Consider the following 25,754-nt stretch of genomic DNA (forward strand, 5'->3'; position numbering starts at 1 on the left):
TTGAAAAGTTCAGTGATGGCTCTCCTCACCAGGCCAGAGTAGAGGGTAGTGAATGTTGCTATGAAACTTGTGTTCCTTAGTGTCAATGTGAGCGGAAGAATTCTGGATTCAGAATCCAGGTGGAAATACTCCAATATCAGAGGCAGATGGATGAAATGTATCATAGCAATCAGCAAAAAACAATGTCAAATAAGCTGCTATGAAGTGCAAAGATCTATGAGGATGGCTATCCAACCATGGTGTTCCCAAAGCAAATACAGAAAGGCAGCCAAGAAGGCTATTGCTGGATTTATATAATCTAAAAACATCAAAATCAGGTAAACCAAAGCCTCGTCGTGTGTTCTTTCCTGTGATTAATACATATTTGAAGTATGAGTTGCTTTTTTATTGCTGCAGTGATTTGGCCAATATTAATAGCTGAGGACACTGACTATTCTGACTTTGTCCAGAAAATTGCACATAACATCAATTCCAACCAAGAAGTTCATCTCATGGCAAAGTTAGGTGCAATCATATGCATAGGACCACTGGATCTGTTGACACTAATATACAGTGCCACCCAGCATTGCTGACCTAGTAGAATACTGGAAAAGCCTCTTAAAGATACAGCTAAGGATGAATTTGGGAATGAAATTTTTCAGGGCCACAGAAGGAATGACCATTGTATGGTACATTTTTCTTGATAAGAAGACTCGATGGAAATGACAAATCAAGGGTTCAGGGTGGGAATGGCCTCTCTCATCATCATCTTGACTAACCCATTTGGGAAAGGCATACTTTTGTCCTTGCAAAGATAGGCTCTGATGCACTAGAGATCCTGGATTTCTGAAGACCAGGGTGATGTTTTCACTGAGATGACATAGTAAGGGTCCCATTAAACCAATATTTATGGTTAATCAGTAGAAATTATTGGCTCTTTATGCCAACAAATCACAAAGTACAGAAAGAAATCACTACACCTATGAAAATAGCTAAAATTTGATGAAAAAGATGAGAGAGCTTGCTCTACTAGGTATCAAGACTGTATGTAAAATCACTATAATTGAGACAGTGTGCTATTGCTGCAAGACTAGACTAATAAACCAACACAACAGAATAGAGAGCCCAGAAACAAACCCTCATACACATGTATATGGGATTTATGATAATATGTATTGTGAGTCAGTGGGAAATATATATATTTATATAGAAGAAAACAAATTATACTCCTACCTCACTCCACACACAAAAATCATTTCAGATGATAAACCTATTACAAATAACAAAACAATAAATCTTTAAAAAGCAGGTCCTTCATGACCTGAGGAAGTAGGCTATTTTTTAAGCAAGGTCAAAAGAATAGTAACACTTACAAAATGATGGATAAATTTGATAACCTTAAAATTTAAATCTGTGTGTCAAAAGATATCTTGCAGGAAGTGAAATGGAAGCTCCAGAATGGGAGAAATGTTTGAAACATATATAACAAAGGAGGGGCTCATTTCTATAATAATCAAAGAACTCCCACAGATAAAAAAGAACATTCAAGAAGAAAACACATTTACTCCAATAGATAAATAAGAAACTCAAATAGGCATTTTGGAAAAGACGAAATTCAAAATAGTAAGCAAATATATGAAAAGATTCTCAATGTCATTAGCAAAATGCTAATCACGATCATAATGTGATATCACTGAAACCGTAACAAGGTGGCTCAAATTAGAAAGACTGACATACAAAGCACACAGACAGGAACCATGACCAACTCTCATATACAATTCTTGGCATAGTTACTATGGAAAATAATTTCACATTTCCAACAAAATTCAATAGACACATGTTCATAACATAGAGAAACTCAGGCACATGAGCGCCAGGAGAAATGATATAAACATATTCACAGCAGCACTGAAGATAACATCCTCAAACTGAGAGCTCTCAAACACTCATCAATATGAGAATGTGAAAATAAATTGTGGCATAGCCACAAACAGCAAATAAATGAATGAACAGGTAGAAATGTGGCTGAATAGTAAAAAGTTAAACATGAATGAAAGAAGACAGATACTAATGCACACACACTCTACAATTCTGTTTACAGGCTTCGAAAAAAGACAAAACTAAACTATAATGTTTATAAATGCTTACTTAGATGGTAAATGTGCAACAAAAAAACCCAGGAAATTAACATAGTGGTTAACTCTAGGTGGAGGAAAGCAATTGTGCCTGAGAATGAGCATGAAGAAAGATTTTCTGGTGATGCATTCTATACCTGATTTGGACTTACATTTATGTTTACTTTATAATAATATACTAAATTGTATATTTATCTTTAAATCGCTTTTTGTGTATTACATTTTTTTTCTTAAAGTTTAAAGGACAAGAGTTGGTCTTTATAAAAATCTCCGGATATAGCTGGAATTCTTTCTGTAAAACCAAGTTGGTTGCCAAGCTTATTCCTCAGGTAGGCAATAAAGTCCATGTAAGTAATTGTAGTGAGTTATAATATTTGTAGAGAAGGAAAACTGAACTAAACTGAAGTGAATAGGTCATGAATTTTCATCAGTCTATAAAACAGAAGTGCAATTTGTATAAAGTAGGATCTCATAAATAAGTAATGTAGCATTAAAATATATAGCTAGATAGATGTAGCAGGGGTTTGTGAGGCAAAATTACTTGGTATTTCTTCTTGGATATACATTAAATAATTTAAATGGGGAAATGGAAAACACAATTTCAAATACATGACCAAACAGGCTGATAGCATGTCTGTTATACTTTTCTTCCATGTAGTTTTTACGCCTGGGAAATGCCTTCATTATCTTTGCCTGTCCCACGAGTGGGTAAAGAGATGTGCTATTTTTTCCAGTACCAACTATAAATTTCAATTGTTCTTTGCATTCACACTGCTGTGTGTGTGGTGGGGGGTGGGGGTGATAATCACTTTGTTCTTTGTTTTATTTCAACTTTTATTTAGATTCATGCATGGATGGTACATGTGTAGGTTTCACAGTAGGGCATATCATGTAATGCTGATATCTGGGGTACTAATAGTTCTATCGTCCAGGTAGTGAGCATAGTACCCAATGGTTGTTTTTTTCAGTTTTCAACCCTTGTGCCCCTCCCCCAGTCCCTTCTCTAGTAGTCCCTAGTGTTTATTGTTCCCAACTTTATGTCCATGTGTACCCAGTGTTTCAGTCCCACTTACATCTGAGAATAGGTGGTATTCGGTTTTCTGTCCCTGCATTAATGTACTTAAAATAATGGTCTCCAGCTGTATTCATGTTGCTGCAAATGACATGATTTCATTTTTTATGACTGTTTAGTACTCCATGCTATATCTGTACCATATTTTCTTTATCAAATCCACCATTGTTGGGCATCTAGGTTAATTCCATAAATTTGCTATTGTAGGTAGTGCTGTCATGAAAATACAAGTGCATGTGTCTTTTTGGTAGAATGATGTATTTTCCTTTGGGTATATACCCAGCTATAAGAATGTTGGTTCAAGTGGTAGTTCTGTTTTTAGTTCAGCCACTGCAGAAAGCAGTTTGGAGATGTCCACATTTACATTTCCACCAACAGTGTATATGCATTCCCTTTTTTCCACACCTTTGCAAACATCTGTTATCTTTTGACTTTTTAATAATAGTCATTTTGACTGGTGTGAGATGGTATCTCATTCTGGTTTTGATATGCATTTCTTGATGATTTATGATGTGGATCATTTTTGCATTTGTTTGTTGGCTGCTTGTATGTCTTGAGAAGTGTCTGTTCATATCTTTTGCCAAATTTTTAATGGCCTTATTTCTTTTTTGTTTGTTGAATTAAGTTCTTTATAGAATCAGGATATTAGACATCTAAAAGCTGCAGTTAGCAAATATTTTCTCCCATTCTGTAGGTTGTTTACTCTGTTGATATTTTATTTTGCTTTGCAGAAGCTCCTTAGTTTAATTATGTCCCACTTATCAATTTTTGTTTTTGTGGCAATTGTTTCCAAGACTTAGTCATAACTTCTTTGCCAAGGCTGATGTCCAGAATGATATTTCCTAGGTTTTCTTCCAGGACTTTTATAGTTTTGCATCTTACATAAGTGATTAGTGCATCTTGACATACTTTTTATACATACTGAAAGGGAGGAGTGCAGTTTTATTATTTTGCATATGGATAGCCAGTTATCCCAACATTTATTGAATAGGAAGTCCTTTTCTGATTGCTTATTTTTGTTGACTTTATAGATAATCAAATGATTTAATTATGGGGTCTCCATTCTGTTCCGTTAACCTATGTGTCTGTCTATGTGTAGCCTATACTACTGTAGGCTTGTAGTATAGTTTGAAGTAGGATAATGTGATGCCTTTGGTTTTGTTCTTTCTGCTTAAGATTGCTTTGGCTATTCAGGTTCTTTTTTGTTTCCATGTAAGTTTCAGAATAGTTTTTTTTTTTTCTAATTCAGTTAAATGGTACTGATAGTTTGATAGGAGTAGCATTGAATCTACAGATTGCTGTGGGCAGTATGGTCATTTTAATGACATTAACTCTTCCAATCCATGAACATAGAATGCTTTTCCATTTGTTTGTGCCATCTATGATTTCTTTCAGCAGTGTTTTGTAGGTCTTCTTGCAGCAATCTTCCACTTCCAAATTTAGATGCATTCCTAGGTATTTTATTTTCACTTGTGACTATTGTAAATGTAATTGCACACTTGATTTGGCTCTCAGCTTGACTGTTATTTGTGCATAAAAATGCCACTGATTTTTTTTTACCTTGATTTTTGTATCCTAAAACTTTACTGAAGTTACCAGTTTCAGTAGCCTTTTAATGGAGTCTTTAGGGTTTTCCAGGTATAGAATAAGAATTTCAGTGAGGAGAGATATTTTGACTTCTGTTCCTACTTGGATGTCTTTTATTTCTTTCTTTGCCTGATTTCTCTAACTAAGATTTCTGGTAATATGTTAAATAGGAGGGGTTAGAGTAGGCATCCTTCTCTTGTTCCAGTTCTCAAGGTGAATGCTTTCAGCATTTTCATGTTCAGTATGATGTTGGCTGTGGATCTGCCATAGATGGATCTGATTATTTTGAAGTATTTTCTTTCAATGCCTAGTTTCTTGTGGGTTTTTATTATGAGGAAATATTGGATTTTATCAAAAGCTTTTTCTGCTTCTATTGTGATGATTTTTTTTTTTTTTTTTTTTTTTTTTTTTTTTTTTTTTTTGAGACGGAGTCTTGCTCTGTCACCCAGGCTGGCAGGCAATGGTGCAACCTTGGCTCACTGCAGTCTCTGCCTCCTGGATTCAAACAATTCTCCTGCCTCAGGCTCCCAAGTAGCTTGCACTACAAGCGCCCGCCACCACGCCTGGCTAATTTTTGTCTTTTTAGTAGAGATAGGGTTTCACCATATTTACCAGGCTGGTCTCAAACTCCTGACCTTGTGATCCACCCTCCTCAGCCTCCCAAAGTGCTGGGATTACAGGTGTGAGCCATCGTGCCCAGCTTTGTCATTTTGAGATACTTTTTTTTTTTTTTTTTTTTTTTTTGAGACGGAGTCTCGCTCTGTCGCCCAGGCTGGAGTGCAGTGGCGCGATCTCGGCTCACTGCAAGCTCCGCCTCCCGGGTTCACGCCATTCTCCTGCCTCAGCCTCCCGAGTAGCTGGGACTACAGGCGCCCGCTACCACGCCCGGCTAATTTTTTGTATTTTTAGTAGAGACGGGGTTTCACCGTGTTAGCCAGGATGGTCTCGATCTCCTGACCTCGTGATCCACCCGCAATTTTGAGATACTTTTTAGTGTGCTGTGAAATTCAGTTAGGTAGTATTTTGTTGAAGATTATTAGGTCTCTGTTCCTCAGTGGTATGGGCCTGTAGTTTTCCATTTTAACTGTGCATTTGCCAGATTTTAGTATCAGAATGCTGGCCTCACAGAGTGAGTTAGGGTGGAGTCCCTCCTACTTGAAGTTTTGGAATAGTTTCAGTAGGATTGGTGCCAGCTCTTCTCTGTATGTCTGGTAGAATTTGGCTGTGAATCCATCCTTTCAAGGGCATTTTTTGATCGGTAGATTTTTCATTACTAATTTAATTTCAGAACTCATTATTTTTCTGTTCAAGCTTTCGATTTCTTCTTGATTCAATCATGGGAGCTTGTGTGTTTCCAGGAATTCATCCATTTCATCTACATTTTCTAGTTTGTGTGCATAGATGTGTTCATAACAGCATCTGAGGATCTTTTGTATTTCTGTGAGGTTAATTGTAATGTCATCTTTTGTCATTTCTGCTTGTTCTTAATTGGATTTCCTCTCTTTTTATTTGTTAATCTAGCTATAGGTCTATAAATCTTGTTCATCTTTTCGAAGAACCAACTTTTGGTTTCATTGATCCTTTATATAGATTTTGGGGCCTCAATTTAATTCAGTTCTTTCTGATTCCAGTTGTTTGTTCTCTTTTGCTAGATATAAGGGTTTTTTTGTCTGTTTGTTTGTTTGTTTTTCCCTAGATCTTCCAGGCATGATGATAGAGTATTGAGTTATTTCTATATTTTTGATGTATGTATTTAGCACTATAGACTTTCCTCTTAATGCTACTTTTGCTGCATCGCTGACATTCTGGTGTTGTAACACTGTTTTTTAAATCAACTGTATTGATATGGTTTGGCTGTGTCCCCACCAAAATCTCATCTTGATTGTAGCTCCCATAATCCCTACATGTCATGGGAGGGACCTGGTTGGAGGTAATTGAATCATGGGAGCAGTTACTTCTATACTGTTCTCGTGATAGTGATTGAGTTCTCACAAGATCTGATGTTTTACAAACATTTTTTCTCTCCCTTCACTCTGCAGTTCTCTGCTCCTGCTATCATGTGAAGAAGGATGTGTGTGCTTCCCCTTCCACCATGATCGTAAGTTTCCTGAGGCTTCCCCAGACATGCTGAACTGTGAGTCAATTAAACCTCTTTCCTTTGTAAGTATCCCCGTCTCGAGTATGTCTTTATTAGCAATGTAAGAGCAGACTAGTACAGTACATTGGTACCACAGAAAGTAGGGTTGCTGTAAAGATGCCTGAAAATGTGGAGGCAAATTTGGAAGTGGGTAACAGGCAGAGGTTGGAACAGTTTGGGGGGCTCAGAAGAAGACAGAAAAATGTGAGAAAGTTTGGAACTTCCTAAACACTTGGAAGGCTAGGAAGACAGAAAGAAGTGGGAAACTTGGGAACTCTCTAGAGACTTGTTGAACGGCTTTGACCAAAATGCTGGTAGTGATTTGTACAATGAAGTCCAGCTGATGTGGTCTCAGCTGAAGATGGGGAACTCGTTGGGAAATAGAGTAAATGTCGCTCCTGCTATGCAAAGAGACTAGAAGCATTTTGCCCCTACCCCAGATACCTGTGGAACTTTAAACTTGAGAGAGATTATTTAAGGTATCTTGTGGAAATTTCTAAGTGCCAAAGGGTTCAAGAGAAAACAGAGCATTAAAGTCTGGAAAATTTGCAGCCTGATGATGTGATAGAAAATAAAAACTCATTTTCTGGGGAGAAATTCAAGCCTGCTGCATAAATTTGCATAGATAACAAGGAACCACATGCTAATCACCAAGACATTGGGGAAAATGTCTCCAGGGCATATCAGAGACCTGCACAGCATCCTTTCCCATCATAGGCCCAGAGGACTAGGAGAGAAATGGTTTTATGGGTCAGGTCCAGGGCCCACTATGCAGCCTCAGGACATAGTTCCCCATGTTCTGCCTGCTTCAGCTCCAGCCATGGCTAAAAGGGGCCAATGTATAGGTCCAGGTGTTGCTTCAGAGGGCGCAAGCCCTAAGCCTTGGCCGCTTACATGTGGTGTTGGTCCTGTGGGTGCACAGAAGTCAAGAATTGAGGTTTGGAAACCTCTGCCTAGATTTCAGAGGAAATATGGAAATGCCTGGATGTCCAGGCAGGAGTTTGCTATAGGAGTGGTGCCCTCATGGAGAACGTCTGCTACGGTAGTGCAGAAAGGAAACATGTGGTCAGAGCCCCCACACAGAGTCCCCACTGGGGCACTGCCTAGTGAAGCTGTTAGAAGAGGGCCACCATCCTCCAGACTCCAGAATGGTAGATCCACCGACACCTTGTACCATGTGCCTAGAAAAGCCGCAGGCACTCAATGGCAGCCCATGAAAGCAGTTAGAAGGGGGGCTGTACCTGCCAAAACCAAAGGGTTGAAGCTTCCCACGGCTATGGGAGTGTCACCCTTGCATCAGCATGACTTGTATGTGAGACATGGACTCAAAGGAGGTCATTTTGAAACTTTAAGGTTTAATGACTGCCCTCTTGGATTTTGGACTTGCATTGGGCCTTTAGCCCCTTTGTTTTGGCCAATTTCTCTCATTTAGAATGCGTGTGTTTATCCTACGCCTGTACCCTCATTGTATCTAGGAAGTAGTAACTTTTAATTCTACAGGCTATTAGGTGGAAGAAACTTGCCTTGTCTCAGATGAGACTTAGGACTTGGACTTTTGGGTTAATGCTGGAGTGACTTAAGACTTTGGGGGACTGTTGGAAGGGCATAATTGTGTTTTGAAATGTGAGGACATGAGGTTTGGGAGGGGTCAGGGGCAGAATGATATGGTTTAGCTGTGTCCCCACCCAAATCTCACCTTGAATTTTAGTTCCCATAATCCGCATGTGTTGTGGGAGGAACCCAGTGGGAGGTAATTGAATCATGAGGGCAATTACCTCCATGCTGTTCTCGTGATACTAAGTTTTCACAAGATTGATGGTTTTCTAAGGAGCTTTTCCCCACTTCGCTCTGAACCTCTCCTGCCCCCATGTGAAGGACACATTTGCTTCCTCTTCCACCATAATTGCAAGATTCTTGAGGCCTTCCAAACTATGTGGAACTGTGAGTTAATTAAACCTCTTTCCTTTATAAATTACCCAGTCTAAAGTGTGTCTTTATTAGCAGTGTGAGAACAGACTAGTACATGTAAGTATACTCTTACACATACTGAAATTCTAAAAGTGGACAGATATCCAATATCAAAGCTTTTTCTTTATTTGTCAAGAGAACTTATTTATGTGTTTGTATGCTTGTGAGGTAAGACAAATATGTATGTTTAGATGCTGACATATACTTTACCGGTTCTCTTTTTACATTTAGGAATCTTCATTACAAAACTTTACTTTTAGATAATTTTATGTCATTAAATTTAGTTTCATTTCATGTATGTACATACATTATGCAAGGGCTAAGCCAAGCGTTGGGCTATGTAGTGAAATTTCTAACGTCAATCTCTACTTTCAAGATGTTTAGATAAATAGACAACATAAATATACTCTAGCAATTACTATCAAAATTTGTACACAGTATTACATGAGACCATGAATAGAAAACACCAAGGGTATAGGAAAGTTCACAAAAGATTTTCTGGAAAAGATTATAGTGGCTAAATTTTCAAGTATCTGAGTTATCTTTAAAAAATGGAGAAAAAGAAAATCAAGGTGGGGGTATAAACAGATGCAAAGAGACATATATTAGCAATTGTGAGCAAGTGAGTACGGCTAGAGATAAAGTTGTCAAAGTAATAGTGTGAGGTGGGTACTGTGTTTTGTTTGTTCTGTGGGTAATAATAGCCATATTGTGTACTTAAGTTATTTGTTAGTTAGAGACATAATTCCAGAATTTACATCACAGATAATTATAAAGTGTCAAGACCAGTATCAGGATAACTAACTCACAGGCTGTAGCAATAGTTCAAGTGAGAAATAATAAGAGCCTGGTTATGGTTGTTATGAGACAGAGAATGTGAGAAAAATTTGTAACATGTAAAATGATCAATATTGGTGATTACTTGGATATGGAGAGTGAGAGAGAAAGAGGAGACTTAGATGGCTCCTTAGCATTTGGCTTGGGGAATAGTTAATTGAGGTACAGAATTCAGAAGGAGCCCTTTCTGGGGAAGACGAAAATAAGACTTCAATCTTAAAAATATTGAAATTTAGATGCTTTCTGGAAATTCAAGTGGATAGGGTTTCACAGATATATGTCTATTTGAGGCTGCAGCTTAAAGGAGTAGAAGGAAAATAAGCATCTCAATGTAAGTAAAGCTGTCGGCTTTAATGTAATTGCAATGATAAAAAAGGAATACATAGAGTCAAAAGGGCAACTTAGATGATACTTTCAAAATCCAAAGTTTAAGGAGCAAACAGATAAGGGGAAGACAGAATTAGATGTGCTTAAACATGAAAACTAGCAGTAAGCAGGTAGTAGAATCTTAAGAAAAAAGAGAGACAGAGAGAGATCCAATACCAATAGAGCAGTAAAGTGACTTAGATAAAGATAACATTTAACAGCACAGTGGTCATTTGTGACCATAAAGTGGACACAGATATCATTCATTGTATAGCTGGGATTTCACAACTATAAATATTTACACATACACACACACACAATAATGTGTATTTTTCTAATGGCTGATATTAAGCCTAAACATTACTAAAGGGGTAGGCCCTAAATAAATATAGTAAAAATATATTCTTAAAATTTTCTAATCTATTTATGAGCTGCTAATTGAATATCTGAAACATGACCACATTTCAAAAATAGTCACAGACATTAGGTAGATTTCTATTGTAAATATTATTATGTAGCACATTTATATCGACATAACCAATTTTTCAAATTGTGTGGGCTTTTTTTCTTTATCAGAATGAGTTACAGGGTTTGCATTATATAGTTTGGCTTAAAAAGAGAACCCATAAAATTCCCCACTTGCAGCCCACTTAAAAAAGAAGTATTACAGTTTTAGGCACTGTTGAGTGTCATACTGAGCTACAAAAAATAAGAAATCACCATAATGCTCTCCACCTTCATTTTAGTTTTAGAACCCCACACAGGGAGACAACTATAGTAATCAGAGTCAGGCCACTGAGGTTCAGATTTATTTTGTTTAATATTAAATTGTATAGTTGAAGGAAACATCATTTTTTTTAATGACTGTATCACTAGCCTTCCAAACACTGTAGTTTACTAATGATTTTAAAACTTCTTTAAGTGCTTAAGACAGAAACATTCCTACAATATCTTAGCTAAGATTTAGCATGCAGGTCTCATACTGGGAATACATTTGTGTTTTAAGTTAAATTAATTCAGCCTCTTATTTAGAACTGGAAGAACATGTTGTAGACTTATGGTTCTATTTTTGTTACCTAGACCTCAAAGAAGTCAGTTCAGTAGAAAAATTTCTACAAGGTATTACATGGAAGTTTACTGGGAATCAGCTTACTCTATATTATACAATGCTGAGAACATTGTTTAATTTTAACAGGCAGTATAGTTTCCAAGTGTGCCTTCTCTAATGCATTTGTGCAAGTATTTATGCCCAGGGTTGCTATGAAAAACAGAGATAAATAATTTAGTCCTTAAACTTGAGAATTCTGACCTTAGCAGACTCCTCAATGAGATACTCCTACGAAGGCTAGACACCTCTGATATTAGCTGAAAGCCTTCCTACCTCCACTTCCCTCCCCCCTCAACCTCCATCCACCCATGTCTCACATACAGAAATGCACTAAAGCATATAGTGTGATAAGTGTGCTGAAGTAAAAGGCCACCTCTTTTTCTTTTATGCTGAATTATGCTAAGTAAGTACAAAGAAGTTTTTCTCATGATCATGTATCTTAGACAGAATTTACTGAAATAGATCTTTATCTTCTCACTTTCTAACCCAGACTGATGATTGAATTCACAGAACATTAGTTGAGAAAACAAATGAAAATGACAGAAACCATGTTGAACTATGCATCATGTTCTCCTACTTCTGATGACATCAGGTTTATAATGAGACCAGATTCATCTGTCTGACTGTTACACATTAGCATAAATTATTCCCAGGAAATCCTTCAATTCACTTTTAGGATAAATAAGATTCTGAGAGGCACATCCAAGTCTATTGTTGGGATTATAACATTTTTAATTGATATATAATATATGTACATATTTATGGGGTATATGTGATATTTTGCTGGAATGTGTAAAAATCAAATCAGGGAATTTGGGGTGTCCATCACTTAGAGTATTTACCATTTCTGTGTGTGGACATTCCAAGTTCTCTCTTCAAGACACTTGAAAATATACAACACATTGCCGCTAACTACAGTTGCTGTATTAGTCTGTCCTAATGTTGCTAAAAAAGGCATACCTGAGACTGGATAATTTATAAAAGAAAGAGGTTTAATTGACTCACAGTTCCACATGGCTGGGGAGGCCTCACAATCATGGCAGAAGGTGAATGAGGAGCAAAGTCACACCTTACATGATGGCAGGCAGGAGAGAGCTTGTGCAGGGGAACTCCCATTTATAAAACCATCAGATCTTGAGAGACTTATTCACTATCATGAGAACAGTGTGGGGAAAACTTCCCCCATGATTCAATTATCTTCACCTGGCCCCTCCCTTGACACATGGGGATTATAATTCAAGGTGAGATTTTCGATGAGGACACAGCCAAACCATATCATCCCATCCCCAGCCCCTCCCAAATCCCATGTCCTCACATTTCAAAACCAATCAGGCCTTCCAAAAGCCACCCAAAATCTTAACTCATTTCAGCATTAACTCAACAGTCGAAGTCCAAAGTCTTATCTCAGACACAGCTAGTTCCTTCCGCCTATGAGCCTGTAAAATCAAAAGTGAGTTAGTTACTTCCTAGATACACTGGGGATACAGGCATTGGGTAAATATACCCATTCTGAATGGGAGAAATTGGCCAAAACAAAAGGGCTACAGGCCCCACGCAAGTCCAAAATCCAATGGGGAAGTCAAGTCATGAAGCTCCAAAATGATCTCCTTTGACTCCATGTGTCACATCCAGGTCATGCTGATGCTAGAGATGGGCTTCCACAGCTTTGGGCAGCTCCACCCCTGTGACTTTGAAGGGTAAAGCTCCCACTCCTGGTTGTTTTCATGGGCTCATGGGCTGGTGTTGAGTGTCTGCGACTTGCCAGCCCCAAAGTGCAAGCTGTCAGTGGATTACTATTCTGGGGGCTGGAGGACAGTGACCCTCTTCTCACAGCTCCACTAGGCAGTGTCCCAGTGGGGACTCTGTGTGGGGGCTCCCACCCACATTTCCCTTCTGCACTACCCTGGCAGAGGTTCTCCATGAGGGCTCTGCCCCTGCAGCATAACTCTGCCTGGACATCCAGGCATTTCCATACATCCTCTGAAATCTAGGCAGAGGTTCCCATACCTTAATTATTGACTTCTGTGCACCTGCACAATCAACACCATGTGGAAGCCGCCAAGACTTGGGGCTTGTAACCTCTGAAGCCATGGCCTGAGCTATACCTTGGCCCCTTTTAGCCATGGCTAGAGTGGCTGGGATACAGGGCACTAAGTCCTGAGGATACACACAGCAGAGGGGTCCTGGACCCAGCCCAGGAAACCATTTTTTCCTCCTAGGCCTCTGGGCCTGTGATTGGAGGGCCTGCCATGAATGTCTCTGAGATGCCCTGGAGACATTTCCCCCATTGTCTTGGTGATTAGCATTTGGCTCCTCATTACTTATGCAAATTTCCACTGCTAGTTTGAATTTCTCCTCAGAAAATAAGTTTTTCTTTACTACTGCCTCATCAGGCTGCAAATTTCTCCAACTTTTATGCTCTGTTTCCTCTTGAACACTTTGCCACTTAGAAGTTTCTTCTGCTAGATACCCTGAATCATCTCTTTCAAGTTCAAAGTTACACAGATTCCTAGGGCAGGGGCAAAATGCCGCCAGTCTCTTGCATAGCAAGAGTGACCTTAACTCCAGTTCCCAACAAGTTTCTCATCTCCATCAAAGATCGCCTCAGCCTAGACTTTATTGTCCATATCACTATCAGCATTTTGGTCAAAGTCATTTAATAATTCTCTATGAAGTTCCAAACATTCCCTCATCTTCCTGTCTTCTGAGCCCTCCAAGTCTCTAGGAAGTACCAAACTTCCCCACATTTTCCTATTTTCTTCTGAGCCCTCCAAACTGTTCCAACCCAGGCCTGTTACCCAGTTCCAAAGTTGCTTCCATATTTTTGGGTCTCTTTCCAGCAGCACCACACTCTACTGGTACCCATTCACTGTATTAGACTGTTTTCATGCTGCTAATAAACACATACCTGAGACTGGGTAATTTATCAAGGAAAGAAGTCTAATTGACTCACAGTTTCACATGGCTCAGGAGGCCTGCTTTCATGGCAGAAGGCAAATGAGGATCAAACTCCTGGCTTACATGGTGGTAGGAAAGACAGCGTATGCAGGGGAACTCCCATTTATAAAACCATCATATCTTGTGAGACTTACTCACTATCCCAAGAACAGCATGAGAAAGACCTGCCCTGATGATTCAGTCACCTCCCACCTGGTCCTTTCCACGACGTGTGGGAATTATGGGAGCTACAGTTCGAGATTTGGGTGGGGATACAACCAAACCATATCGGTCATATCCCCAAACCATATGGTTGGGGATACAACCAAACCATATCTGCTATCAAACATTAGAACATATTTCTTTCTTTCTTTCTTTTTTTTTTTTTTAGGCCAAGTTTTGCTCTTGTTGCCCAGGCTGCAGTGCAGTGGTGCAATCTCGACTCACTGCAACCTCTGCCTCCCGGTTTCAAGCTATTCTCCTGCCTCAGCCTTCCTGGGTAGCTGGGATTACAGAGATGTGCCACCATGCCCAGCTAATTTTATATTTTCAGTAGAGACAGGATTTCTCCATGTTGGTCAGGCTAGTCTCAAACTCCCGACCTCAGATGATCCAACCGCCTCGGCCTCCCAAAATGCTGGGATTACAGGCATGAGCCACCACACCTAGCCAGAACTTATTTCTTCTAACAGTATGTTTGTAACAACTTTCTTCATCAGCCCCATCCTCCACCACCACCATTCTTCTCAGCCTCTGGTATCTATCAGTCTACTCTCTATTTCCATGAGAACAACTTTTTCAGCTCCAGCCTATGAGTGAGGACATGTGATATTTGTCTTTCTATTCTTGATTTATTTTACTTAACATAATAACCTCCATTTCCATTCATATTGCTACAAATGAAAATGATTTTCATCATGCCACTTTTAAACATGAACATTTGACAAGAAATTGACTTATTTATTATTGTTATGTAAAGTAACTAGTTTAGGCTAAATTGGGTCTATTGTTGGGAGTATGCACAATAACAATAATACAATAATAATTATGCATAATCCCAACAACAGACCCAGCTTTACCCTATTTATCTTATATAACAATAAGTAAATACATAATACATAAAAGAATTTTATATTTTTCCTCTAACACATAATATTTCTTTATCTCCCTTTTCCTTTTTCTCTCTTTCTTACATATACACATGCGCTTGTGCATGGCACAGGTTAGTATAAACCAGAATCAATGGCAGAGCTCACTAAAACACAGATTTCTGGCCCCAACACTAGGGTTTCTGATTCAATCTCTGTGGTATAGAGTATAGCAGTCTGCATTTCTAAGGTGTTTCTATTGGTGCTGATGCTGATGCTGATGCTGCTTTTCCAGGAACAACACTTTGATAGCCACCTAACGCATGTTTGTATTTTTTCAGTTCAGATACGCATGAGCAAGTCACAGGAAGCATGGTCATTGGAGAATCCTGTATAGTAGAGTGGTTAAGACCAAACATTTGAAAGTAATTCAAATATGTACAATGGAAAGCATTTAGAATAGTTCATGGCACATTGTAAGAATTCAAAAATTGATAGTCATTATTACTGATTTTTTACTAGAGCTGTCAGTCTATCCAATATGCTTCTTTCAATGCAAGCTCCACATATCCCACTAGCTGGACTTATTTTAAGATGAATAAACAAAAATACAAAAATCAGGATCGCAACCATGAGCTCTATTTTGATAATAACAAATATCTTTCATTTCCTTTAAATTTCTAAAATATCCTACAAATGTGACTATATGCATATATATGTTCATGTACTAAATATTGATTTGTACATTTGTTATTATCAAAGACTAAGCTTTGGCTAACACACTTAAAAAGGATAAACGCTGTTTACAATCTGACTGACTATGATTGTAGTGATGCAGTAGAAGAGAATCATTTATCAACTTAAGATTTTATAGTTTCTTAAGAACAGTACTTCCATTAAAATTTTCTCTAAATATGGTAATATTAGGCAAATGCAAGAGTGCAACTACTGTATTTTGAAAAATCATAAACAATTGTTTGCATTTAGTTCATAGTGTTGTAAAAAATATTACTTTCTATAATATACGTAGCCATACTTTATAAATTATTTAGTATTTAACATAATTATAATAATAAAAATTAAGTGCATATTAGCTTCATTCCTTATTTTAAACCTGTACATATATTATGTGTATGTATTAATCCTTCAAATCACTGCTTGAGATGAATTCTATTATTATCTCCATTTTGCGATAGCGAAGTCCAGTCCCAGAGAAGCTAAATTAGTTATCCAAGATTGCATTAGTTATTTTGGCAAGTCAAATTTGAACTCAGGTAGTTTTATTCCATGGCCCATATTTTAAGCTGTTCATTAAGTTCTCCATCTTGTTGGGATGCTCGGTCTGGATTCATGGAGTCACGTGATCTAGTGACAGGATGAACCAAGTGACCAGGGAGTGGTCGTCTCATTAAAGTATGTAAGGAGCATAAGAGGTGAGGGTTGTTAGGTAAGATGAGAAGTCCGGGGTCCCTGTGTGGTGAGTCTAGAAGTCACAGTCCAGTATAAAACAGGCTTTTAAAGGTAAGTGGCCAGAAAGCTGGACACAGATTTAGTAGACTGGCTTAGAGTCAGTCTATCTAAAGGCTGAATGGACCTTCACAGAAGTTATATCATGCTCTGCTGTTGTATATTCCCAAATGCCTATTCCTTTGAGACTTGAGGGGTCCAGGACCAGGCCTGCAGATTTGATCAGAATATGACTGCATTTGGGGGCTTCTACTGGCATCTGCTCCCCCAAAGACTTGGGATCATCTGAGAGTTCTGCAGTTGAGTATGAAGCCTCTAGTAAGAGGCCTCTCATATCTGAGACCCATTCTAAAGATCAATTATTTGCATGCTTGTGGTCCACAGTCAAGATATGCATACAAATCCTCTAGATTCTATCTCCTGTGAAATACTCTCAAGGATACTCGGCAAAATATTACACTAAGTCTTCATATCATTCACTATTTCATTAGGCCCCATCTGAACTCAATGTATTTTTAATCATTTTTCCAGAACTCCTTTAAACAGCTCTTCCATTATTGTCAGAATACTGACTTAGAGTCCTCAAATTGCTTCTTCAGCTGGATTATATTTCATATTACATTTTTTTGGCTGGTATTTTTATTTCCTTTTTTTTAAAAATTTCCAACAAAGATTTCACTAATACATTGAAAAGAACCAAGAATAATCTGCTTTTCTCATGAACCCTAACCTGGCCACCTCAGTCTATTATAATGTCTCTTTTTCCTTGCAGTAAAGAATTTATAGCACCCATTTGACACTTGACACAGAGTATATACTTACTGTATTTACTAGGCTTTGAGTATATCTTTTCATACATATTGTTACAGTTTTCAATTCTAAATGCACAAGGTATAATATGATACCTTGTGAATAAAAAGATAAACATTAAAAATTGTTGATTGGTAGGTTATTTTTTAATATGCTGGATAAAACTTTTTGCTATGTATAATCCATAAATTTGCTTCAAAAGTATTCTTTAGTTATTATTTGTTACTACAACACTACCTTTAAAAACTGAATGAGGCCGGGTGTGGTGGCTCAGGCCTGTAATCCCAGCACTTTGGGAGGCCAAGGCGGGCAGATCACCTGAGGTCAGAAGTTCAAGATCAGCCTGGCCAACATGGCACAAACCTGTCTCTACTAAAAGTACAAAAATTTGCTGGGCATGGTGGAGGGCGCCTGTAATCCCAGCGACTCAGGAGGCTGAAGCAGGTGAAGTTTGAACCTGGGCAGCAGAGGTTGCAGTGAGCCGAGGTCACTCCACTGCACTCCATCCAGCCTGGGTGACAAGAGTGAGATTCTGTCTCAAAAAAAAATAAATAAATAAATAAACAAAAAAAAACAACTAAATGAAAACTCCCTTCAGCATTTTAATTCAAATATTGGATTATTCATATTAAAATATCAATAGAATATAAACACAAAGTTGATAACTCAAATTCAGTATAGTAATTAACAATATGTATCTTGGTTTTAAGTCTTAATAGTTTTTGATGACAATTAAAATTAAATTTTACAAGCAGAGCATGAGTAATTTAGTGAAATTAATATATGATATAATTATCATTAGGTAGCAACCATTATGAGCATCAAAATTCCATCCTATAAACATTACACTGTGCAGAATCAGTTAGATGCAGCCTGCCTTGGATGTCTTCCTCTTCCTTTTTACTTTCAACATCGTTTTAGTTTTTATGAAAACAAGTTATTGCCTAAAGACCAGGCTAAGGTCCATATTTCAATTTTAAAAACTGAAATAAATTATAGAGGCCATTTCTTATCAAATTTAAGAACCAGGAGACAACAACAAGGTTAACACAATAATTCAAGAACAAAGAATCACTAGGAAAAGTGGGAAAAAATATAAGAAAAAAAGGAAAAGAAATTTAACTAAAAACTAATCATCATGTTGATGTCTACTTGTGTGTTTTTAGTTATATATTCCATTTGGGCTTTATCTCTCCAAGCTAAATAAATTAAGAAAATGGGAAAGATCATTTTTGTAAATAATTTCAATCCTTGTTTGTTTTTAACTGAATAGTTAATATATATATGGCTAAATGAAGTTTTTCAGTTTTCAGCAATGTGGCATTTTAAACTGACAACTGTAATATAACTTAATTATCATTAATAAAGACGATTACATTAGTTCAAGCCTCATATGCCTGGTTTATTACAATTGCCTCCTAGTTCTGCTTTCTGGATTTAGAATCTCCCATTTCAATATATCACGAGTAATTTTTATAAAATACAAATCAGATGTTGCCATACCTCAGACCCTTTAGTGGCTCCCCCGTCACCTTCTACAACATGGTATAGAAAAGTGTTTATGACATGGTACGTCTTATTCATTGTAACTATGCTATGTCACACTCTCATTTCTCTGTGCCTTTACTTATACAACTAACTTTCCCTAACAGATTCCAACTCCTCTCAACTTCTCTCTTACCTGTATTCTTCCTTCATGAGTCAACTTCAGCATTTCTCCTTTGATGATATTTTTTGCACATGCCCCTGTTATAGACTTTATTACCTTGTTTTCTTGGTGTAGCCAAACTTGTCAGTGTCCTATGCATGTCCCTCAGAGCATCTGGTATGCTTTGGCCAACTTCCACCTCCTGGTATTGTCACTGGATCCTAAGGGTGTTGCTTTTCCAGCCAGAAGCCTCTGTGGGTGGTGGCACCTTTGCCCAAGTTTTGCTCGGACTAGCTGTGTTTGTAGCACCCACTCCACCTGGCAGGCTGTGCTTGGCTCATGCTACTGGGCTAAATCCGACACTTTGCCAGGGCAAGCCAGGTTCAGAGCAGCGAGGGGTGCATGAGCGAGCAAGTGCAGGGTCTTGTCACTGTGCATAGCCACGCACGCTAGCTGCTTTGGCGGGACGGGTAGCTCCAGCTACCCTCTCCCAGCAAACCTTAGATTGAATCAGATACAGGGCAAGAGGCTTCTGCTGTGAGCACCCGCGTCTGGATGAGGGGCTCCCTGAAGAGCCGCAACTCTTCTCTCCTTTTTGTTGCTCGCCACATGGTGAGTGTGGTGGCAACTAAACAGGGTTTTAGCCCTGTTTGTGTTACCGCTCTTTCATTCCTGCCATTTGGTGGGTCCCGAGTTTTTGGCCCACATCCAGGAAGAATGAGGTACGCGCACAGCTGGAGAGTTAAGGTGGAGAGGAGCTTTACAAAGCAACAGAACAGCTCTCAGGAGACCGAAGTGTGTAGCTCCTATCCATAGGCAGGTTATCCCCATAAGTGTCCAGCTCTCAGCAGAGAGAAGACCCGGAATAGGTAGTTCCTTTCTGCAGAAGGTGATCCCAAGAGACACGAAGAGGAAATCTCCTCCCTGCAGCTGGTATTCTTGATGTCTGTGTGAGGCTGGCTGGCTCCAGGGTTTTTATGGGCTCAGAAAGGAGGAAGTACATGTTGATTGGTCCACGGGTGGCCATGGGCAGGCCCAGTAAAAGCACCGTAAGTTTTCACTCTGGGCCACGGACTCCACAGGAACTGATGGGCTGGTCCCCAGGCTTCAGGCCATCCCTGGCTTGAAGGTGGGGCTTCACCAGGGACACCCCACTTTCCACCCAGGAGCCTGTCTTCTGCTGCCATCAATCATGTTGTTCATGGTGCCCAGGCTGTTTATGAGGAGGAGTGCCTGCAGGCCCACAGTGAGCAGCCCTCTGTCCCCTCTTGGCCTCCCTCCTATGTTCATTGGCGCCCAAAGTTCACAGGAGGCCGAGGTGGCAGGGGGCTGGCATGTCAGCACCAACCCAAGCACGCACACACCCAGCCTGGTTGTGACAGCACCTGGGCTCGGCCTGAACTTTGCTTCAAAATTGGAAGGGGTGCCAGGAGCTGGAAGAGGTCAGGCAGGGGGAACAGGCACTTCCGACTCTGTGGGGGCAGGGGAGCTTCCTGGATCCCTGAGAGCACAGAGATGCCTAGGTCTGCAGCCACAGCTGGGCAGCTGGAGCTACACCCAGGATGGCAGGGCTCTCACCCTGCCAAGTTGGAAGGGGGTTAGGTTCCTGCCTGCTCCTTGCTCCCACCGGCTCCCTGGAGCATTTAGCCCAGGTCATACCTCCTCTGCTGTAGCTGGTGTCTTTGCAGTGGCTGCTCCAGATGGGCCACTGCTGCCATCAGTATCTACAGCCTGACTCAGTTCCCTTCTACCAGATTATGCCGAGGGAATTTGACTACTTGCTTCTACTGGAGGCAAGAAAATCCAAAAACTTGGCAGCCCATTGGCCAACATTGCAGCTAATTACTCTCAGGATTTAGTGTATATGTTTTCCAGTTCCATAACCTCTTAGGAACTGGACAAGTAAAACTATCAGGACAGATAACTCTGATGCATGAGTTTGCATCTTTTTCTAGAGTTTGCCCTTGGAGTGAAGTTTCAGTTCTCCTTATGATTGCTGGTTTAATAGCAATCTTGTTACTGGCTACCTTCTCTTCTTTGCCGCACTTTCTCACTTCCTTATCACTGTTATCTACACTTCTCAAAAAATATTTATACATGAATATTTTGTGTCCAGATTTTCTGTTGGAGAATCCACAGTAAGCCACTGGAAACCAGAGGTACTACGGTGTGGGGAGCAGAGCCTTCAGATGGGATGCTGGAGTTGAATCGCTTGTTGGCCAGTTGGTATCAGGACCAGTTGGCATTTTATAACATCACAATGACCAAGATTATCCCCTATGTGAATTGGGATGGCATAAACATATAAGGTTATGTATGCCTTATGCAGTATTTCCAGAATTTGAGATAGTGACAATGATAATGATAATGACTGTGGAGTTGGTAGCTGTAAGTATTGTCAGTGATCTGAAGGAAAAAATGACTTTTAAAAAAGCTTCAACTGGTCAATCAAAATCTCAGGACATGGTGTGAACGTCACAAGATCTCTATAACACCATTTAAAGCAACCCTCTCCTTTTGCAGTTTAAAGGAGATTGAACTAAAAATCAGATCTTGTGCCTGGTTATAAGAATAGCAGAACAGTAGAGAAGCCTCACTGGAAAGCACCAGCACGCCTTCTGTGGAAAAGTCAGAACCTTCACAGGGAAGGAGTAGGACCCTGAACTCTGGGTTTGGAACATCTGGGTGGCTCACACCTCACTAAACCAAGATTCTTTCCTCCTCTGAAGACCACATAAACACCTCATCTGAGGTTGATACTTCAAATTGTGCACATCTTCCTCCAATTTTTTTCTTCTCTGTGACTTCTAGACCAATTATTATGTTCAAGACCAAGAATGGCCCAAATGAGGAAGTACTGTCTCTGTTTTAACAATAAAGGAATTATTCATCAAATGAACCACAGACACTGGCTAATATGTCCAGGTAGATCCAGAAGCACTTAGAAGAACACTAAGAGTAAGTTTACTACGAGTAAATCTTCTGAGTGCTGGAAAAGGTATGTGTGCAAAATATTAGAAACACACGGTAGACTCTAAAGATAGTATTTACCTAATGTAATGAATTCAAATCTAAATATATATATTTTGAGGTCTAAATGTCCACATCCATACCTAGTAGTATACCTAATTACATGTTTCTGTAAAATGTTTTAATTTCAGAAACTAAAAATATATATTAAATTAGCATACTATCACATTAATCAATGTTTAAATTATACAATAATTATAAAATGTAAATCTGTATCCTTGAAAGTTAATTAAAATATATAGGATATGATTCATTTTTTAAAGTCTTGACGAATATCCAGCACAGTCATTTAACAGATTACATTAGCTGAGTTTCTTTTGAGAATTAAAATGTAATAAACTTACGCTCTTTGAAAAACTACATATAAGATCTATATAAATATTCCACTTACTTTTACTTGACCCACAAAGGCATTGGCTTCTTCTTCCACCACAGATAAATTTCTTGGCAGATAAGGATCAAACACTGGAGCATTGTCATTGACATCTGTCACCACTATGTTTACTGTGGCAGTTGAGGTCTTAAAGAAAAACACAAGCATTAAATGTGAGAGGAGCTATTTTTACTTAGAATTCATTTAAGTAGTCATCCTGGCATTTGTCTATCTGAAAAGCATCTCATTTTTCTTTCTAATCCTTAGCTTTCCAAAAAATAAAAATAAAAAAAATAAAAAAAAAGAAGCTTGCAAAGAAGCTTCCCACCTCAAAAAACAGATGGGAAAAGCAAATGATGATATTAAAGGGCAAACATCTTTTTGGAAATGTCAAGTATTTCCTGGAGGAAAACGGTTTTACCTTTATCTTGTTCACATTTTATGGGTGACAAGCTTTTGTTTATACACACATACACTGCTTTATCTCTGAAATGTGCCATTTCTGTAGTTTTTGCTGCTTGTATTTTTGACTGTTTAAAAATAAAACCAGTACATTATCAAATAGCATGGTACATCAAATGGGCATTTTCTGGAAAGCTCATGCTATCGAAAAATGCTACCTTAATAATTTTCTAGGTGTACATTTAAACCAAGAGTTTGAGTACCATATACTAGGCATGAAATGATTATCTTATAAGCATACAGCTTACGGAAATGGTATGCAGGTAAACCTACCAGTAGTGTGTGCTACCTAGTTAAAAGTTAAATCCCTGGCCTGCTGCAGTCAATATTATGTAGGTCAATGACTTCTGCACAATCAATGACTATCTTCATGCGTGATTCAAGCTGGAAACTGCTCTCTCTAATCAAAGCCTGAGTACAGCACAGAACCTCTACCTAGCTCTGTCACAGTGTGGGGCTGATCACAAAAGGCTGAGAGCAAAGGTACAGAGAGAAAGAATATTAACCTGGAAAGTAAGAAACCTGGTATGCTATGGTATTAAATATTTAGTAACTATAAATAAAAAGGAGGAGGAAAAAGCAAGGTGATACTGTCATGAGAGAATTATCCACCTTTTGTTTAAAAAAAGGCAAGTTCCATTAATTAGTAAGTGATTTGTAGTGAGAGGCTAAACTCCTGAGCACTAAGAAGTGACTTGAGTGAAGCTGAAAAGGTTTTGCAGCAGTCATGGGGCTAAGGAGTCAAGTGATTTTTTTTTTTTTTTTTTAGCTATTAAAGAGGACAGATCTTGGTAAATACCCAATGCTTTCTGTTGGGGTCACAGAAGTTCTATACCATGCAAGTCATGGTGCTTGGGAAAAAGACCAAACCTCCCTCAAATGTAAACCCAGTATTGAAACTCTGATTGGATTTAGGTGATCTGCCCCTATTTTAACAGAAGCAAAAGCAAATACTTTTTTTAGTAATGTAACTTTACCCAAGCCTCTATAAATTTTTTCATGCACAGTATTCAGTAGTCACTTAATAATTACCATGCATAGCAGGGAATTCCTGGGTGTTAGTGATGGCTTATTTCTTTATTTGTATGTTGGCTTACCCTTTGAAAATTTATGTTGCTATTCATATGTGATTTGCACACATTTTTGTATTTAAAGTTAAATAAAATTTTTATTTAAAGACACGTACAAAGATGGTCAGAACATCATTATATAGTCAAAATCTGGAAACAACCCAAATGTCCATTGATAATAGATGGTTATACAGGATTGTGTTTTATGTATGCAATGGAATCATATGAAGTACTGAGAATGTACAAACTACTGCTATAAGTAATAACACGGATTAATTTCATGAACCTAAGTTTCTAGAACATAAATAACACATACTATATGATTCCATTTATATAAACTTCAAAAACAGGCATAATCCCTACATGGTGATAAAAATTAGAATACGGGTCACTTTGAAAAAGAGGATCGAATAGCGACAGAAATGATCACAAAGCTGAGCTTCTGGAGTGCTGATTAATTTCTGTTTTTTGTTATGAGTAGTGGTTACATAGGTGTGTTCTCTATGTAAAAATTCATTAAACTGTAGAATTATTGTTTGTGCATTAGTCTCTGTGTTATATTTTCTTAAAATTATTTACTTTAAAAGATGCACACACACAAACATACACATGTGTGTTGATATATGTAAGTATGTTTAAAGAAATTCAAGTGCTACTTGACTAGATGGAATCCAGATCATTTCATTTTCCTCATTACTTTTATATATTTTCTAAATGTTCTCCCAAAAGGCTACCATGCTTTTATGACAAAAAGTATTTTAACAAATATTATTTCTTTAAAATTTGCCTTAGAATTGAAAGCAGTAAAGAAGATGTGTTTTTTACAGTTGCGGTAGTTCCCAATTTGCCTGAGGGATAACGAGACACTGAAATTTACAGCCTGGATCCAAAATCTAAGAATGGTGACCCTGGAGTCTGCTGGCTTTTCTTCAAATGGCCTGACCCCGTTTACACCAGCCTGTCTTTACCTGTCAATCCACTGTTTTTCTCATCCTATTCTTTAAAATTTCTATTCATGTTTTCAGACTATTCTGTATCCTCAGTTTAAGACTATAACTCTTAAGTGGATAATGAAGAATACAACCAGATCACTAAGTAAACTAAGAAGTCAAATAACAATTCCATAATTTTGTGCTAATAGGGGATGATATTTATGGGACATGCAGGCATTTTCTTCATTTCTTACTGAATTTTATATGACATGAAAAAAAATCCATGTCTTACAGAAATGTACAGTCACAACTATACATAGAATAATTTCCAGTTTATATATTTCTTGAAATTTTTTAATACCACTTGCTTCAGAAATACTTATGTAAAAATGAGGATTTCAGGGCTATCCATTAGGTCTATTGACTATTGTTCTGAACCTATGGAAATATTTATAAATTAGTTAGGTGTAAATCATATTTATTTAATTTTTCTTGATTGGTTCAGAAGGATGGCAACAATATGCTTCAATATGGATCTGTGCCATAGAGAATGTTTATGTCTTATTAAGGAAAGACTTCTTTTCATTGTTCAAGCTTAAAAATTAGCAAATGAAAACAGATCACTTTAATTAATTGTTAGGACCATATGTCATTAACACGTGTTCACAACAATTAATTTTAAATATGAATATATATATATAATGCCAGTTAAATTAAAAAGATCTCAAACTAATAAACCTAATAAATA

General features: G+C 38.2%; 1 protein-coding gene across 8 annotated transcripts in view; it reads right to left on the reverse strand.

The window, feature by feature from the left end:
* Positions 1 to 25,754, reverse strand: part of PCDH15 (protocadherin related 15) — a 1,753,436-nt gene that overhangs the window by 243,409 nt on the left and 1,484,273 nt on the right. For all 8 annotated transcript variants that reach the window (XM_054659631.2, XM_054659630.2, XM_054659628.2 and 5 more), the window contains one exon: positions 22,561 to 22,689. In XM_054659631.2, the coding sequence (XP_054515606.2) occupies positions 22,561 to 22,689 (129 nt within the window). The remainder of the gene's footprint in view (positions 1 to 22,560; positions 22,690 to 25,754) is intronic.

This window comes from Pan troglodytes, chromosome 8 (genome assembly GCF_028858775.2).
Source record: "Pan troglodytes isolate AG18354 chromosome 8, NHGRI_mPanTro3-v2.0_pri, whole genome shotgun sequence".
NCBI classification, from domain to species: Eukaryota; Metazoa; Chordata; class Mammalia; order Primates; family Hominidae; genus Pan; species Pan troglodytes.